Source organism: Muntiacus reevesi, chromosome 11 (genome assembly GCF_963930625.1).
Source record: "Muntiacus reevesi chromosome 11, mMunRee1.1, whole genome shotgun sequence".
NCBI lineage: Eukaryota > Metazoa > Chordata > Mammalia > Artiodactyla > Cervidae > Muntiacus > Muntiacus reevesi.
In genome coordinates this window covers 22507709-22526363 of record NC_089259.1, presented here as the reverse complement: position 1 = coordinate 22526363, position 18655 = coordinate 22507709, and the positions used below count along the sequence as shown (strand labels likewise).

Here is an 18655-nt window from a genome sequence, read left to right as displayed (position 1 = left end):
ACAGATTCTAAAGTATGTTTGTTAGAAAAGATGGATCATTTGCAGAAATGTGAGCATCTTAATATAGCTGGGTTGCAGTGGCTTTGGGAATAGTGATAACTCTAAGGGAAACCTGAAGCCAGATCACGAACACCTTAGCAGAAGTGTTAGGAGAGGAAGACGGATTGCATCATAATAGTGGGTCCTAAGTTCCTTGAATATAGGAAAAGTTCATCTTTATATTCTCTAGAGTCTGATGCATACTCATAAAAGTCAAGTACTCAAAATGAATAATAATTAAGTTGAGGCAAAGTGAAAACATTTGTCCTCTAAAATTAAACAAAAAATAGATGCTGGTTTTAATGCTTAATTTATAAGATGAAAACATTTCCCCTTCTACAAACTGGTTAGATAATTGAGAAGTGGAAGACAACAGGAAGGCATATGATTTTCTACTGTGGTAGATAATACTATACAACTCAGATTTAAATATCTACAGTTCTTTGTCATAAAACTAAAGAATATTTAGAAAAGTTCATGATTTGGAGAATTCGCTACAGTTGTAACATTTGTGAAATGGAAACATTCGCCTTCTTTCTGGCTGATAAGAAGAGGGATCAGTGAGGTATATACTATTTAGAAGAATGGTGCTATGAAAAATTCTAGCAAGATCATTGAAAGAAATGGTCTCATTCCTAATCATTTTGACTTCTGACAATATTATTTACACAATGGATGAGGCACAGGATTGCAGTCATTTCTGCCAAATGACAGAAGATAGACATAAGAGACAAATTATACATAGGAAAAGGGACTGGGTAATATTTAGGAGAAAACGATTCCTAATGAAGATAAACTAACATTTTCCAAGTGTGCCCAGGCATCAACAAGCTCTAGATTGACTTAACCTTTTATACATGGTGAGAACAAGAAATGATTGACAAACCTTCTCCTTCAAAAATTAAAAGCAAATTTTAAAAAGCTACAATCCCTGAGCTGTGAAATGCTAATGAATCAAGGCAATAAGGTAGAAACACAAAGCCTTGTGGGGAAGGAGGAGAATCCTAAAGTCACATGAATTTCTGTGTTTTCTTTGTATAATCTAATGCTGTTTCATTTTAATAAAAATAAAAAACAACTGAGTGCTTATATTAAACTCCATTCTATGGCATTAAATGTGTTTATTAATGTGATCCTCACAAACATTGTCTGGAATTTGATTATTCCTGTCATCTTACAGAGAAGAACGTTGAGGCATAGGTTAACTTGTCCCAAATCACACTGGTAAGAAGTGGTACAGGCAGTAGACATACCAAGTATGGATCAGAGCCCAGATCACAGCTTTGGCCAAAAGGACCCTTTTGTATGTTAAAAAAAAAAAAAAAACTCCAGGTGGATAAATTGCAAAAGGATGAACCAAATAAGAATGGCCCTTCTGCTAGACCTATTCTATGAGGTTGTTTCCCTACAGACCAGTTACAGAAGGGTCTCCCTCTTGAAGGACTGATAGTTCATTTGGTCTGGATCCATCACTTGACCCAGATGACCAAGGGTTAGATTTTTGCTACCGTTTATGCACCCATATCAGAAGAGAGAACCTGGGCAATTCCAACAGAGATCCCAGTTATAACTCCTTGGTCATCTTGCTTGCACCATCAGAAGTGAACTATTTACTGGGGAGCAGCGTTAAGACCATCCTGGGATCCCACCTATGATCCCAGCCTTCATAATAACAAACCACGTGTCTTGTGGATCTTACCTCCTCATTTGCTTTTTTTCCAAAGCCAACTTTCTATTAACTTTTCCTGCATCCACTGCTCTACTTCAGGCAATCATCATCATTTGACTCATTCTGTTTCAGCCTCATTAATGGTTCCTCTTTATTTTAGGATTCAAACTGTACAGCATGATCTGGAAAGTCCTTCCCATCCTTGCCCTGCCCGAGTTCCCTGGACCATCCCTCTGAATTAGGGACCTCCTTTATACACTCAGACTTATGCATGTTGTGTCTCTTCTCCCAGGGATATTTATGAATGTTTATGGACACAATACATGCCCACTCACTCTGTCCTCTAAATCATTTCAAGACACTGCCAGCCAAATTTAGTTCCTTTCATGATGCCACCAAGGTCTCTGTGGTAGACCTTATCACACTGTAAAGTCTTCATGTGCATTTCTCTTTCCTTTCTGTGAACTGCTTGAAGGCAGGGGCTGTATCGCCAGTGTCTTTGCATTGTCAACAAATAGATGGAAAGCCAATTTCTTAATGTGACTCCATAAATTCTCATTGCTTGATTCACATAATGACTGTTTGCCTCATTTATGGTAGTCTATTTTTGTACAGAAATAATGCTCCTTTTCCTGAAATCATAAATTATGTTATTAAAAATTAGCATGGGAAAATGAATGATAGAACAAAAGATGATAAAGAAGGCTGAGTCGCCAAATCAGCATGACATCATAGCCTCCCAAAGTCAGTGTTTTTTGCTATTATCATCATTTAAAAGATAGTACAGTCAAGGCACACATGAAATACCTTGCCCCAAATCAGACAGTTGGCAAGTGGTAAAGGCAGTGTGAATTCAGACATGAAACTCTTTTTCAACTAAAATAAAGCAAATGACAATAAAGACATTGCAAGAGGCAAGGCCAGTGGACTCAGAGTACATGAAGGAGGGAGAAACAGCAGCAGAAGAGAAAGGAGAGAACTAACCATGCATGGTTACCAGCACTTTAAATACATTGATCGACTCATGTTTTTCTCATATTAAAGGTATATGGCAGAAATCCCTTATTTTATAAGTGAAGCACAGAGAAGTGAAAAAACAGGTCCAAGTTCACATAACTAGTAAGTGATGGGAGAAAACTGAGCCCAGGAAAACCAGGTCTAAAGTGCAGCCATTTAAAAACTGTCCATGAAACTCAGGTTTGGGCATACAAATTAGTCATTCAGGAGGAACTTTTCATCATTTATGTTTACAGTCCTAGCTGAACTCCTATGACCAAAGTGCATAAGCAATCCATATATTTCCCAAAGAGCTCATCTGAGGTTATTTCTAGGTACTTCTCCATCTTTTTTTCCTTCTCTTTTCTTTCTTCTTCATCACTTGGGATGAGTTGATTTTTTTTTTTCTTTTAGCCATGTGAAGCATGCAGGATCTTAGTTTCCCTATCAGAGACTGAACCCATGCCCCCTGCATTGGAAGTGTGGAGTCTTAGTCACTGCACCACCAGGGTAGTCCCTAGTTAATTTTTAACATAAAATTTCCCATGTTACAGTATAAGGAACAATATTTATATTTTAGTGTGAAAACAGATATTCCAAAAAAAAAAAAAAGAAAACAGATATTCCACATCAAGAATTTACCTCATTTTATGAAAATTCAAATCCAGTATCTGAAACCACTGAGGCCCCAAATACATAGGTGTTTATTAATTTATATAACTGTACATAGTATATACCAGAGTTCTTATATATAAACTATATATGTACTATAAGTGAATACCATATAGATGAGATATATAAAATGTTTCTTAATATAAATATTATATGAGAGAGGTTCCTTTTGGCATCAAACCCATATTTCTTTGAGCTGCTAAATAGAATTTTTCAGCCCAGGGGTATTCGTGATGTCTTCCTTAGACCATTTACTTCAAAATTAGCTGATGAATTTGCAATAAATGCAAAATTAGGCCCCTGCCAGTACTCCTGATCCATGCGAATGGAGAAAAGGGATGTTTTTAGCAAGTTCTTCAGGTGATTCTTAGCATCTGAAAGTATGAGAAGAATTGATATGTCATGTAGAACTAGAATTTTATAACTGCATGTGGTCACAAAAACAGATAAATTACTTTTTGGGAAAAAGATGTCCAAAACAACTTTGTAGATATCCTATGCATCATGACAGAGGAAAGAAGAATTGGGAAGATAATGCACTTCAAAATAGATATCCATGTCCTACACTGATGCAAAACTTCCTTGGTTAACATAATATTTTCTGTCATCTTCAGAAAGTCCCAAGGTAATTCGTTCTTAATGCAGATAGAAAAAAATGATCAAACCATTTCCATTCTTAAAACATAGCTAGTTTTCCATGAAATTGGCAGAAAACATTTTTTCTGAATGTTTTGATGAGTGCTGGAAACATTTTAATTGAACAATTAAGGAAACGACTTTGGGCAATTTTGACCCTGTTAACAGCTGAACATTTCAGGAGCCGACTTAGAACAAAACTAAATGAATGAAAGTTCACTTTTGTGTCAGCATTTCCTAGCTCAGATCATTAGATCGCATGAATTATTCATGTACAGTCCAATTAAACACTTTATGTTTTCCTAATTCACTCATCATTTTGACACACAGTTTTTAAAAAGGAAGAGAAAAGGAAGGAGTGAAAAGAAAGGCAGGAAGGAGGACACAATCATACTTTGGTTTAAAAAACATCCCCCAAAGTACAAAATAATCTCAGTTGTCACTGCAGAACAAAAACGTTTTATGTAAATTATGTGGTTCGGGATGAGACTGATGCTGTATGAAGTGAGGGGGAGGAATGGGTGTGTGAGATTTCAGCACTGTCACGTTAAGTGGGGTGAGGATAAAGAATTATATTCTGCTCCAATTATATCAAACTATATTAGTTTAAACTGAAATAATAATTTCAATGCTTTAAGAGAGTAATATTTTGATCTGTCTGTGTAATTTTATCAGTTAGTTATAACTGATAAAAATAGATTCTGGTAGCAAAAATTTGAACAGTGTTTGAGGTAGAATTTCATTAGAAATGGAAAGGATTAGAATTGAGAGCAGCTATTGTGAATCACTTTTAGGCATCATTCAGTTTAGATACCAGAAAATTGGGTGACAATTTCTAAATGTCTATTAAAATTTGTTTTATGACTATAAGCTGTGCATTATCTATGTATTATATTCCTATCTCTCAGGAAAGTCATGAGATGATGAATTTCACATAGAGATAATGCCCTAGGCAGCATTATTAATAAAAATAATAACAATGGAATATTATCAATACTTTTTTGCTTTACCAATAATGTAAATTATAGTTACCTTCACAAATGCAACGATTTTCAAGGAGATTGTTGCTAGGTATAAGGAGTTCATCACAAAATCCATTAAATTCCACCAATCATGAATGTAATCTTGAAGTCCACCATCCCACATTTGTTTAATCTCTCCCCATATAAAACCTGCAGTTATAGAAAGATTCATGTAAGAGTGGTTTTTCAATCAAATCATTAGAAACAGAGATACATAATTAGGAATTAGAAAATCTTGGAACTTCAGGAGACTATATAGTCACTCGAATACAACACCTATTTTTATAGGTAATAATAACTGAGTCCCAGTCAGATTATAAAACTTTCAGGATTCTTAGCTAATTTGTAAAGAATTTTCTTGAGGTAGTTTCACTTTCTTTTTATTTATTTGATAAATTCAGAAGAGTGAAATTTTGAATCAAACTGGGATTCCTCTCTACCTCTATATCTTTCTCATGGAAAGTATCATAATGGTCATTTGTAAACAGATACTTGAAGATATTCTTCCTCCCAAGTCAAAATGACTCAAAGATTTATGAAAAAACTGTGTCTAGTGATGTATGTGTGCTCAGCCGTGTCTGACTCTTTGCAACCCCATGGACTGGAGCCCACAAGACTCTTCTGTTCATAGGATTTCCCAGGCAAACTCCAGGGAGTCTCTCCAACCCAGGGGCTGAACTTGGATCTCTTACGTCTACTGAACATAACTGTCTTAATACCATTGACCAGGGTACTTTGGTGTGCTTTTGTAAGCAATTAGCACTTTCAGAGATCTGATTTCAGTTCTGTTCAAAAAGCGATTATAACATTCATACTTCTAGCAATAGCTCTAAAGCTATATCCAGAGAAAATAAAAATCCCTTTCCTTTGATTATTAATAGGAAATGTTTTAAATTTTTAAATATTAGAAATTACTTATAACATATCATTGTATATCTTTATTTCCAGAATCTTATTAAAATTTTATAAATCTATTTTTAGAGCCTAATAATGAGAAGGGAAAATATGAAGATATCTAGAATCAGGAAATATGAAAAGGATAAGTATGATTTTATTTTATTTTTTTTTAACCCAACAACATACACTTTATTCTCTTCTAGGTGAATCTGGGTTAATTTTAGGCCTTTGCTGTTTTTCAGATAAGTATGATTTTAAAACTACATTAAAACAAGAAAACAACTAGACCCTTTTATGATAATGATAGTTTGATACCAATGTGGATAGCACAGAGTTTTATATCTGTCCTAAAGCAAGAAAGTCATATAAATATAGAATCATATTTTTTCATGAATCTGTCAGAGAGGTGAGAAACCAGGGAGCCTATACTTCAAAGAAAACAGTTGCTGCAAAGAGAGCGACAAGGAGAGCTTTCACTCCCCTGGGTCAGGTGGCAGGGTGAGAGACCCTGGCACCATATCAACACAAGAGATTAAGACAAGTTCAGAAAAACTTCTTAAACAAATCTCTAAAAGCTGAGCATGAGCTACTGAGAGAGGACAGAACCCCTGGGACACAGATATGAGGAGGGTATCCACTCACTTGTAAGCTAATTTCCATAGATCCTGACACTGCTCAAGAACCTGGTTCTGGGAAGAAGCACAAAGCTTTATCCAGGCTCCTGCACCCCAAGAAGTCCTCTGGGAAAAGCAGAAAATAGAACTGGGACTAACATTTATGCCAATATCCTTAGATGCTTCTTACCAACAGGGGAAGGTTGGGAAACCCTTCTGCATGCAACCTGCACAGTTTTACCCCCATGACAAGGAAGGTTTGGATCACTGAGATGCTCCCTGATGCCCAGGCATAGGCTTACCTAAGTCTGACCCTAGACTTGGAAAACAGACAGGCTTTCTGCCTTACATCACTGGGCTGATAAACACCCAGTAAGAGGCAGAAGCTGACAACCACTAGAGAGGATCACAAACACCTGGACATGAACTCCCTCAGAGGCACAGGTGCTGGAGGGAGGCCAGAAGCTGGGGTAGAGCAGGAATTCTGAAAATAATTCTCTCTCCCAACTGTTTTATCTGCTCAGGCTGCTATAACAAAGCACTCCAGATGTGCGGTCTTATAAACAACAGAAATTTACTTTTCATAGTTCTAGGGGCTACAATCTAAGGTCAGAGTGTCAGGGTCAGGCTCTGGTGAGAGTCCTGTTTCATGTCGTAGACTTCTGACCTCTCTTTGTGTCCTCACTTGGCAGAAAGACAGTGAGCTAGCTCTCTGGTCTGTTCTTCTGAGGGCACTAATCCCATTTGGGGGAACTCCACCCTCATGACCCAGCTGCTTCCCAAAGGTTCCACCTCCAAAAACCATTACATTGTGGGATAGGATTTCAATGTGTGAATTGAGGTGGTTGTTGTTTAGTTACTAAGTCATGTCTGACTCTTTTGTGACTCCAGGGACTGTAGCCCACGAGGGTACTCTGTCTATGGGATTTCCCAGGCAGAATACTGCAGTGGGTTGCCATTCCTTCTCCAGGGGATCTTCCTGACCTAGGGATCATACCCAGGCCTCTTGTGTTAGCAGGCAGATTATTTACCACTGAGCCACCTGGGGAGTCCATGAATTGGAGAGAGGAGTACAAAGACTCGCAGTCTTTGTATATGGTGGCCTGAAACTGATTGCAGCAACAATGAAACACAAATCCAGCTCAGCTTCTGACTCTACTGCCTCAAATTCCTTCACTAATGTCCTAACAGATAAGGCATATCCATTTTCAGGCTTAAATGCTATGCATTTCTGTCTAGGCTTCTACAAGGTTTAAATAAATATCCTAACAAAATACACACACATGCACACACACATACAAGCACATGCACACCGTGATACATCATTACTCAACCTGTTCAAAAAGAGATAAAGAAAAAATATTAAAGGCATCACGGAAAGGGATTTGGTGGAAATAAAAGACACATTGCATATAAAGGAAAAAGTATAGGACTGATATCAAATGGATTGTCTGAAACCACACAGAGTACATCATTAAGGTACTGAAAAGAGAAAGAAGTCAATCCAGAATTCTACACACAGCACAAATATTTCTAATAAATAAAAGAGAACGAAAAACTTGTTTCAGAAAATCAGAAATTCAGACAGAGACCCATGCTCCAAGAAATGCTAAAGGGTTATTTTTTAAAGCAGAACATAACTGATAGGCATTTAGGCTTATAAAAAGAAATGAGGATCTCTATTCAGAAATTACTAAAATGAAAATCAATGTAAAAGATGTTTTTCTTATTTTGAATTGCTCTATCAGATAAGTGACTGCCCAAGGCAAAACAAAAATAGTAGCACTGTACTGTGGCTTATGACATATGTAAAAGTAAAACACATGACAACAGCAGAGAAGACAAGAAAGAGGAATGAGAAGCACAGTGTCACAGGTTCTTACACTACATCTAAAGCAAAATATTATTTGAAGTTAGACTGTGACAAATTAAATTTTATGTTGTAAATCCTAATGCATTCTCTCAAAATATGTTTAAATACATAAATGAAGAGTCAAAAATATAAACAAACAGGGTGTTATAAAATGCAATCCAAGAACAGACTGAAAAAAAGGAAAAATACAACAGATGGGGCAAACAGGAAAAACAATGGGGTAGATTTAAAATCTACCAATATTAAAAACTGTATTGAATGAAAGATAAACTCTAAACATACTTTTAAAAGAGACGGATGAATAGGATAAAAGTGTAAAATATAACTGCATGACAATCCTTCGATAGGCCAAACATAAATGAATAACAATGATACCATGAAATACTAATCAAAAAAGCTTAAATGGTTATATTAATTTAAGACTAGATATATTTCAGAAGAAGTATTACTATGTATGTACAGGAATAAAACATAAGGATAAAAAGGTCAAATCTCTGAGAAGACAGATCAGTCCTAAATATAAATGCAGCTGACAAAATAACCTGATAATGCAAGATGCATTGAACTTAAATATAAATAAAGGTGCAATTATAGTTAAAGACTTAACTATTCCTCTCTGAAAGTACACAAACCAGTTTAGTAAGAATATAGAAGTTCCAGAAAGACGGTACCGATGAACCTATCTGCAAGGCAGGAATAGAGATGCAGAGGCAGAGAACGGATTTGTGGACACAGCAGTGGGGAGGGAAAGGTGGGATGAATTGGGAGAGTGGCATAAACACATAAACACGTTTAGCATGTGTGAAACAGACAGCTAGTGGGAAGCCGCTGTAAAGCACAGGGGAGCTCAGCTGAGTGGTCTGTGCTGACCTGGAAGTTGGGATGGGTGCGGGGCTACAAGGGAAGGGATACATGTACACGTATGACTGATTCATGTTGTTGTACAGCTGAAACGAATACAACATTGCAAAACGATTGTATCCAGTTAAAAAATAAAGAAAGAATACAGAAAATTTGAACAACACTATCAACAGTCTAATAGCAGAAGACACATTTCTTTTCAAGTGCACACGGAACATTCACCAAGACAGACTATATAATGTCAACATATTTATGCATTTGCAATGTTTAAATATTTACTATTTAAAAGAGATGGACAAATAGTATAAAAGTGCAAAACATAACTGCATGACAATCCTTTGATAGGCCATAGTAAAGAACAAATCAATAATAAATTGTATCAATTGTATCTTGAAATCTCCAAATATTTTGTAATTAAATAATATGTTTCTGATAACTTTGGTCAAAGGGAAATTTACAGAATGATTAGAAAATATTTTGAAATCATGACAAATAAAAATACAACTAAAAACTTTGTGATGCAGTTAACACAGTACTTAAAGTAGAATCCTTAATTAGAGAACAGTAAAGGTCTCAAATCAGTGATCTCAGCTTTAACTGTGACACTATGAAAAGAAGAGCAAATTAAACCCAAAACAGGCAGAAGGAAGAACATTAAAAAAAAATAAGAGCAGAAATCAATACATTTTAAAATATAAAACTTGAGAAGATCAATGAAAACAGGATCTAGTTCTTTGAAATGGTCAACAAAATTGAAAAAATTCTAGCTAGAATTGATCAAGAAAAAAGAGAGAAGAGACGATCAATATCAGAAATGAATGATGGGAATGAATATAGATCTTATAGACTCTATAAGGATAACAAGTGAATAAAGGGAACAAATTGATTCTCATAAATTTCACAACATAAATGATTTGGACATTTTCCCTGAAAGACAAAACCTACCTAACTCACAAAAGAGGACATAGAGTAACCTGAATTGTCCTATATTCATTAAAGAAAATGAATTCATAGTTAAAAACCTTCCAACAAAGAAAAATTCAGGTCTAGTTTTTCATGGTGATTCTACCAAATATTTGAGAAAGAAATAATGCCAGTGCTAATACAAAATTACAAGGAAAAAGATGTTTAAAAGTATGTATTATTCTGAGAAAAAGTCAGACAAAAATAATACAAAGAAAACTATACACTAATAATCCTTATGAATATGCACAAAATCCTCAACAAATATTAGTAAATTAAATATAGTAACATATAAAACTGATAATAAGTCATGACCAAATGCCATCTTTCCTAAAAATGCAAGGTTGTTTCAATATTTAAGAATCAATCAATGTAATTTATCACATCAATAGATATTTTGAGGAAAAAAATATTTCCATTAGATGCAATAAATCTTTACAATAGGTGCAGTAAATTCATTTGACCAAATTCAACATTCATTCATGACAAAAGGTTTCTGTAGAGTATGACTAGAAGGAAATTGTCTTGATTTGATAAAGTACATCTATAACAATCTAAACTACCATCATACTTTGTAAAGGGCCAGAAAACAAATTATTTAGGCTTTGCAGTGGTTGGATAGCACTACTGACATGAACTTGGGCAACCTCCGGGAATTAGTGAAGGATGGGGAAGCCTGGCTGCTGTCCATGGAGTCGCAAAGAGTTGGACAAAACTTAGCAACTGAGCAACAGCAACAATAAATGAATGAGTGTGGCTTTGTTATAATGAAACTATTTATAAAAACTAGCAAAGGGCCAAATTTGACTTGCTGGGCCATTCTTTGTTCTATATGGTGATTGTGCTGGTACCATATGAGTGTATGTGTTTGTCAGCATTTTATATATCTGTGCCCTAGGGGGAGAAAAAAAGCCGAGATGAAGTAGTGGTACAACTTAATGTTAAGGCAGCAAAAATTATGAAAGACTGATTAAAAATAAATAAATTGTGATATATTGCTGATAGATGTGTTTGTGAAAATTTTTGCAATGAAGCTTTGAAAGAAAAGTATATTAGACTTGATGCTCATAATTATTTGGTGAAAAACTTGCAATATTTTAGTATTATTAATAAAGTTTTATTGTTAAATTTTGTCACATTTAAGTTGAGAACCCAGATAAGAACTGATTTCGATTAAAGTAATTACAGAGTGCATTTTAGAGTCTGCTGTAAACCTTTGCTTTATTCTAGATTTGTTGCTTATATCTTCCTTTTGCGATTTCTTTCATAAGTAAATCTCTCTTGAGAACTAGATAAGGTTGAGCATAACTGGGGAGGTGATAATGATCACATCCTCCTTCTGAAGAAAGGAATGTATCAGATGTGAAAAAGATGTGATGCAGGCACTGATTTCAGAGTTTGTGGGAAACTTACAATTTATATTATCCAATGAGGAAATGAGGAAAAATGCTCAATACCCATGGAAAAACTCTCCCCTCCCACATTCATGGTGCTTTTTCCTACTAAACCCAAGTACAGTCTGAGAATTCAGCATGCAACTGCAAAGTACCTAAGAGAAGTAAGCCCCAAAAGGTCATGTGACTAAAGCTACTTAATAGAAAAACGAGAACTGGACCTAGAGATTTCACAATGGATTTTCTTTGTTTTGCTTTGTTCAAAACTTTGCCAATTCCCAGAGATGAGGCCATATAAGCCTTTCAATCTTTGAACAAATACGTTCAAGTTAACTTTCCTCAGAAGCGCAATGATAATAATAGGTGAGTGAGGCTCACCTCAACTAGTAATCAGCTTTGTAATCTTAGCCAGAAGCCCTATATCTCTAGATTTCAGTTATCTCACTTCTAAAAATGAAAGCTTTGGATTATCACAGAATTCTATGGACAGAATCCAACAAGAAGTATAATTCTACCTTAATGGTATAAATAAGCCCGACACGAATCTTCCTGTTTGAATTATCAAAATCCTATGAAAATCAGTCATCACAATAGATGCTATGAGACATGAAAAACTGTCCTGCACACACTTGCTTTGATCTGCCCCAGAAAGCAGAAGTTGGATCTATGATATGAAAGATATAGAAAGGAATCTTCTTGCCCAAAGTAAAGGGGATTTTCCAGCAATCACAACTGTCCCAAAACTGGAATGGATCATCTTTCAGGGTTAAGATTCCAACCAGTTATACCGCAGGGAAATTCAAGCAATGATCCTGACCTAGGCATAGAACCTGGCTCTCCCATATTGTGGGCAGATTCTTTACCATCTAAGCCACCAGGAAAGCCCCAAGAATACTGGAGTGGGTTGCCATTCCCTTCTCTAGAGGATCTTCCAGACCCAGGGATTGAACCTAGGTATCCTGTTCTGCAGGCAGATTCTTTACCGACTGAGCCAGCAGGGAAGCCCCCAGCAATCAGTCATACTTCAGGGGAATTCTAGCAATAAGTGGAGACCTGTTTCACTGGCCCTCTAAAGGTCACTCCAGGTCTATGAATTTGTGATTCTGGTGTTTTCAAATTTTGCGTGTATTTTAAAATAAAACATATTTAAAAGACCTGCTAACCAACAAAAGCGTTATTTTATTTCCCTTTATAAATAAATCATATCTCTTGTTTTGCTTCTACCCAACTGGAAAGCCAAATGGGATTATTAGCAGTCACCAAAATAGATAATTTCAAATACTTTATGGATAATTATGTAAAAGAGTAAAGACACCAGGACCCACTGCTAACTAATCAGCATTGGGTCTGAGGGCAGGAGGAGGGCCACCAGGAAGGAGTGTTGAAGCAGCAGTTAGCAGCTCAATAGAAAGCACGATTTTAACCTGGAGCTCCTTAATATTGAACAGACTCTGTTCTTATTAGATAGATTCAAGAACATGATACTTCAATTGAAAGTTCAAACTAGATGACCTCGAAAATTTCCTAAGAGTCAAAACAAAAACTCAGAATTCAGATATATTACAGTTCCTCGAAGTTCAGAGGATAGACATTAAATATCTAACTCTCTGAATCACACAAAAAATTATTGCACTACTGACTTTCAAAAGGCACAACTGTATGGAAAAAACAGAGATCCTGATGAAATTGAGGAATCAGCCCATTTTGTTTTTTTGTAACCTGAGCTGTAAGTAAGACTGGCAATTAGTGCTTCTTGACTAATGGTTTTGGGATCTTCTGTTTTCAAAGCACCAGATTCGAGAATCACTTCCCATAGCTGTCTGAATCACTTCCTCCATCACCACATACCTGTTTGAGGACTACTGGTTTCTATTTGTCATGAGCATGTTAGTGACATATCAAGTTTCTTCTATTCTGGCAACATTCACTGAAATTTCAGAAGAAACAAGCCTTGAGAAAAACTAGAGGGTGCTATTAACTGGTTGGAAAATACATCCAGATAGTCAACGATTCACGCTAACTAAAAGAGACTGAAGAGAACAAAGCTTGAGGGAACGTCTGTCAGAAAATGTTTGTGCTGTTCCCACAATGGGAACATTTCAAAATTGTTCTGTGCTGTTTATAAACAGATGACATGATTTCTCAGTGTGGTGGTGGAGGTCTAATTACAAGCATTGATGTAAGACTGTGGGGACCAACAACAGAAAGATCACAGTGCAAATGAGTCAGAGAACTTCCTTTTGAAAATATTTGTGGATGCCTGGAAGTTTTGACTTTTTTTTCTACCTTTCCCATAACAGTTTTCATCAAGCCTGAGTGTTCTCTTACATCCCATCACGTGAAGCTAACTGTGGGGGATGAGATGCAGCAGGCAGCCCTCCAGTGCTGTAATTAACCAGCCTTGATTTCATGTAAAAAAATGTGTAATTCTGCAAAACAGACCTCTTGCCTCTCCTTTCTCACTGTCAGTACTTACACAAAGAGGAAATAACCCCAAGCAAAAGAGCAAGTCACCTTTTCACCTAGGACACTCCAAGGGCTTGTTAAGACAGCCCCAAAGCTAGCTGAGGGGTCTGACCTTGGAAGTCTCTTGACAGAACACTGAATTCCATGCTGTGACACCAAGTCAATGAATATAAAGAAAACAAAAAGATTTTATCTTCGTTGGAGAGTTTTCACCTCCCTCCATAAGTTGGGGGCACAAGAAGTAGTCTCTGGTCAAAATTCTGGTTTTGTTCAAAAAGAAATCTAAACACAGCAGTTTCACTTGGTAGAGACTCATCTTATGCCAGACCCATAGAAGGCACTAGGCCTACCCAAATGATGCAATGATAAAGAATCTGCCTGCCAGTGCAGGAGATGTGGGTTCGATCTCTGCATCTGAGAGGTTCCTGGGAGTATGAAACAGCAACCCACTTTGGTATTCTTGCCTGGAGAATCCCATGGGCAGAGGAGTCTGGTGGGCTACAGTCCATGGGGTCGCAGAAGAATCGGACATGAGCATGAGCATATACACAGCACAAGAGGTATGAGGACCGTATCTATCAGCAACCACCTGCCACTCCTGCCCACGTTTGTACAAAGAGAGCACTGGGCAGAAGGGGTCGGTGAGCCATCAACTCTGGACACTACAGTTTGGGTGCCGGTTAGGAAAGCCAGAGGAAGAGAGGGCGTGGTCTCATCAGCACCACTCCCTTCCTCAGTCAAGTGCGGGAGATTCCAAGAAAATCCCTCATAAAGATGGGGGATTTCTAAAAAGAGAAGGTGGTGTCTTAATCCCTGCTGGGGCATCTTCCCAAACCCCTGGCTTGTTCATCTCTCCCTGGGTCTAAGACTTCAGGGAAAACAGACAAACAATAGGATTCATCAGTTGGGCAGCTGGCAGCAGCCTGACCTCCTACCAGGAGAGGAAGCGGGGTTTGGAATCTCCCGGGGAGCCAGCACACACCACAGGAATAAACCATCTTGCTCTCCTGTCCTTGTTATGGTCACAGGACTCCTAAAGGAGCCAATGGCTGGCTACAAGAGTTTACAGACTGGAAGATGTCAGGAAGAGCTGAATCTTGGAGAAGTAAGTATACAGAGCCATCTGAGGGATGCTCATGGACCCATCAGGAGAGTCAGAGGGTCAAGACCTGTCATAAAGGCTACTCGGGATTAGCTAGAGATGCAGACAACCAACAAGGAAAGAGCTGTGACCAGGGCACCAGGGAGGCAAAGAAGACTTTTAGCAAACATTTTCTGCTAGCCTTCTTACCTGAAGAAACCAAGGGATGGAGAAAATAGAAAAAGCCTAGGTTCCTCCTTCCATTCCAGTGTTGGGCTTGAAGGACGAGCGAAAAAAAATTAGTGTTTTCAGGCCCTTTGAACCCTGTGTTAAGCCTTTGTTGGGAAGAGAGCTATAAACTGATGGTAAGATTCATGTTTTAAAGTGAACTGGGACTACTTTTTAATAACTCAAAATTTCAGGAAATTGATGAATATCACCTAGACATATGGTTAAGGGAGACAGAAAAGATATTTAATGTAGGGTGGTTGGGGAGAGTGGTTGGAAGAAGTAAAACCATAGGTGTTTAGAATCTAATGAGTCTCAATTCCTCCCTAAAGCTGAAATCTGAAATTTAAAAAAAGTCTGAATAAAATTTGACTCCTAGAATTGCTCCTTAATTTTTTGTGTTTAAAGACCTCTGAAATTTCTGAATCAGTCAACAGAGGGGAGAATTCAAAATTTGAACTTTTCATAAAAATCCATCTATTACAATTATAGTCAGCATGCCACACTTCAAAAAAATACTGATTTAAAAGGACAGTCAATAATTAAATATACTTAGTTTGAAGGCATCTAAAAACACTTAAATTAGTATAGTTTTGATATCATCAGTTCAACATTTAGATAAAAAAATCAGGAATATACACTTAAGGAAGTACATGTTTTGAAACTATGCCAAAGAACAATAATAACATGTTAGTTTTAGATTAAGATGTAAAAAATGTAGAACTTTAGAATTCTAGCTTGTCTGTTTATGACACAAATGCAGTAACTTAAAAATCAAGTGAAATGTTTCTGTCAATGCACTATTAGACGTTTTATAGGATTTCTGTTTAAAATTTTTCATGATAACTAAGGCATTAGATATTGATGTAGCTGCAGAAACAATAAATATTTCCTGCCACCTTTTCAATGAGTGACAGTAGTCACTTAATAAATATTTTCTAATGAGTGGTTGCTGATTTTTTCACTATGAAAATGATCGCTTTTCACCTACAGTAAAGTTCTGACTATTTTTAAAACAATTATGTACAAAAGAAATCTACATCTTTACATTTCCTGAAAACTCCCTACACACACATACATACATACATACACCAATGAAAGATTTAAATATAGATAACTAATGAAAACCTATTGCATAGCACAGGAAGCTCTACTCAATGCTGGCAGTAATCTAAATGGGAAGGAAATCCAAAGAAGAGGGGGAGATATGTGTACATATAGCGGATAGTTGATTCACTTTGCTGCATGGCAGCAAACAACACAACACTGTAAAGCAACTAAACTCCAACAAAAATTTAAAAAATTAATGATATCCCTGGAAGCTAAGAAATTTAACTTCAGGACTTAGCGAGTGAATATGGAAACTAAAAAAGAAACAGCTCAAGGTCACAGCAAAGGACTTTGTTCTTTCTTTCCAGAATAGATTGCTTCGGTCAGTTCTAAGGAACCACTTACAAAGCACAGGTTTTAGAATAGTGGTGGGCTGTGGAGATGGAAATACAGGTAATGCTGATGTAATAGTGATAAATTTGCTGTATTAACAAGCATGACGTTCAATAGTGAATTATTTTGAGTGTATATCTTAAAGAGTGTGGCCTCTTTAATAGATCAGAAACATGGTCCTCTCATTGACCTGTGTAAAGACGTAAGTTAGCAAAGAGAGGCAGAGAAAGAAGGGAAAATGTCTGTATTTGGAAACTTGAGTTCCTGAATTATTTTTGACTGTTTAAATTCTACTTCTGACACTCTAGTGGTTCAGCTGGTAAAAAATCTGCCTGCAATGTGGGAGACCTGGGTTCAATCCCTGGGTTGGGAAGATCCCCTGGAGAAGGGAAAGACTACCCGTTCCATTATTCTGGCTTGGAGAATTCCATGGACTGTATAGTCCACGGGGTCACCAAGAGTCGGAGACAACTGAGAGACTTTCACTTTCACTTTCTCCCACTCCAAGGGCAGAGGAGGATGAAGAGGATAGAGAAGCTCTGGAGTCAGACTACCTAGAATTTGAATGCGTCATGCTGCTCAGCGGCTTCAGTTGTGTCCAACTCTTTGCGACCCCATGGACTGTAGCCCGCCAGGCTCCTCTGTCCATGGGATTCTCCAGGCAAGAACACTGGAGTGGGTGGCCATGCCCTTCTCCAGGGGATCTTCCCAACCTAAGGATTGAATCCGTGTCTCCTGAGGCTCCTTCATCAAAGGCAGATTCTTTACTGCTGAGCCACAGGGGAAGCCCAGAGTTAGAATGTAGTATCTACCATTTGTCAGCTCCTTGATCCTGGGAAAGTGATCTAACTTTTCTAAACCAATTTCCTCTCTGAGAAATGAGATACTATTAATAATATCACTTATAATTACTAAATGAAGTGGAGTGACTATGAAGTTCAAATGAGATCTTACATTTTAATCACTTGGCACAGTGCCTAATTTTTTGGTTTCTACCGTTATTACCACCATTACTACTGTTACCATTATACTATGATTATTCTGAACTAACTGAAACCACTTACACCTTCCCTGCAGTCTTTTACTCTGACCCTCCTTCATTTCTGAGGTACTCCTTTTCCCCCATCTTTTCCCCTCTTTACTTGAACCATCAGAACCACGTTGTCAAACATTCTCCCAAGTCCTGTAGATTTCACCTGTCGGTGCATCAAATTTCTATTGTATGTGTGACCCAAAGGACTTTATTTTCTCTCCAATAAGGAAGTCATTTGGTCAGCAATAGAATGTGCACAAATAACGATTTACACATATGTGAATATTTTCTTTGAGATTTTATTGTGTCACTCTTGATAAATCTTGGTAAAGGTGACCTTAAAATTTCTTCCTCACGGTTAAACAGGAAAATGAGGATTCTATGGCGTACTGCAATGAACATCTGGTTTTCCTGAAAATTAAAATATCCCTTTGAATGAATGAACAGATATTTTCCAGCTGTGTTTGAGTGTCTCTATGTGTCTGCAGCTAGTTTGATCAGGTGGTTAGAGTACGTTGTGAAAGGACAGAGTGGGGAAAGACTATAGTCTTGTTCCTTATAATTCTGGATTTGGGGGGCTTTTTGAGCAGATAAATAATTCAGGGGAGAGGCTGAAAGTATGAGTATCTGAAGCCATGTGATCTTAATGCCTATTAAAAGATGAAGAAACGGTCATATGTAATAAAGTATACAGGATTGTTTGTCTCTGTGAGTCTTTATCTAGATGCAAATGTGATTACCATTTTTCACATTTTCAATTTGTCAGGC

General features: G+C 37.1%; 1 protein-coding gene across 2 annotated transcripts in view; it reads right to left on the bottom strand.

Moving 5' to 3' along the window:
* The window catches only part of TRPC4 (transient receptor potential cation channel subfamily C member 4), a 194621-nt gene that overhangs the window by 29599 nt on the left and 146367 nt on the right, over positions 1–18655 (bottom strand). For both annotated transcript variants that reach the window (XM_065901854.1, XM_065901855.1), the window contains exon 5: positions 5045–5184. In XM_065901854.1, coding sequence (XP_065757926.1) covers positions 5045–5184 — 140 coding nt within the window. The remainder of the gene's footprint in view (positions 1–5044; positions 5185–18655) is intronic.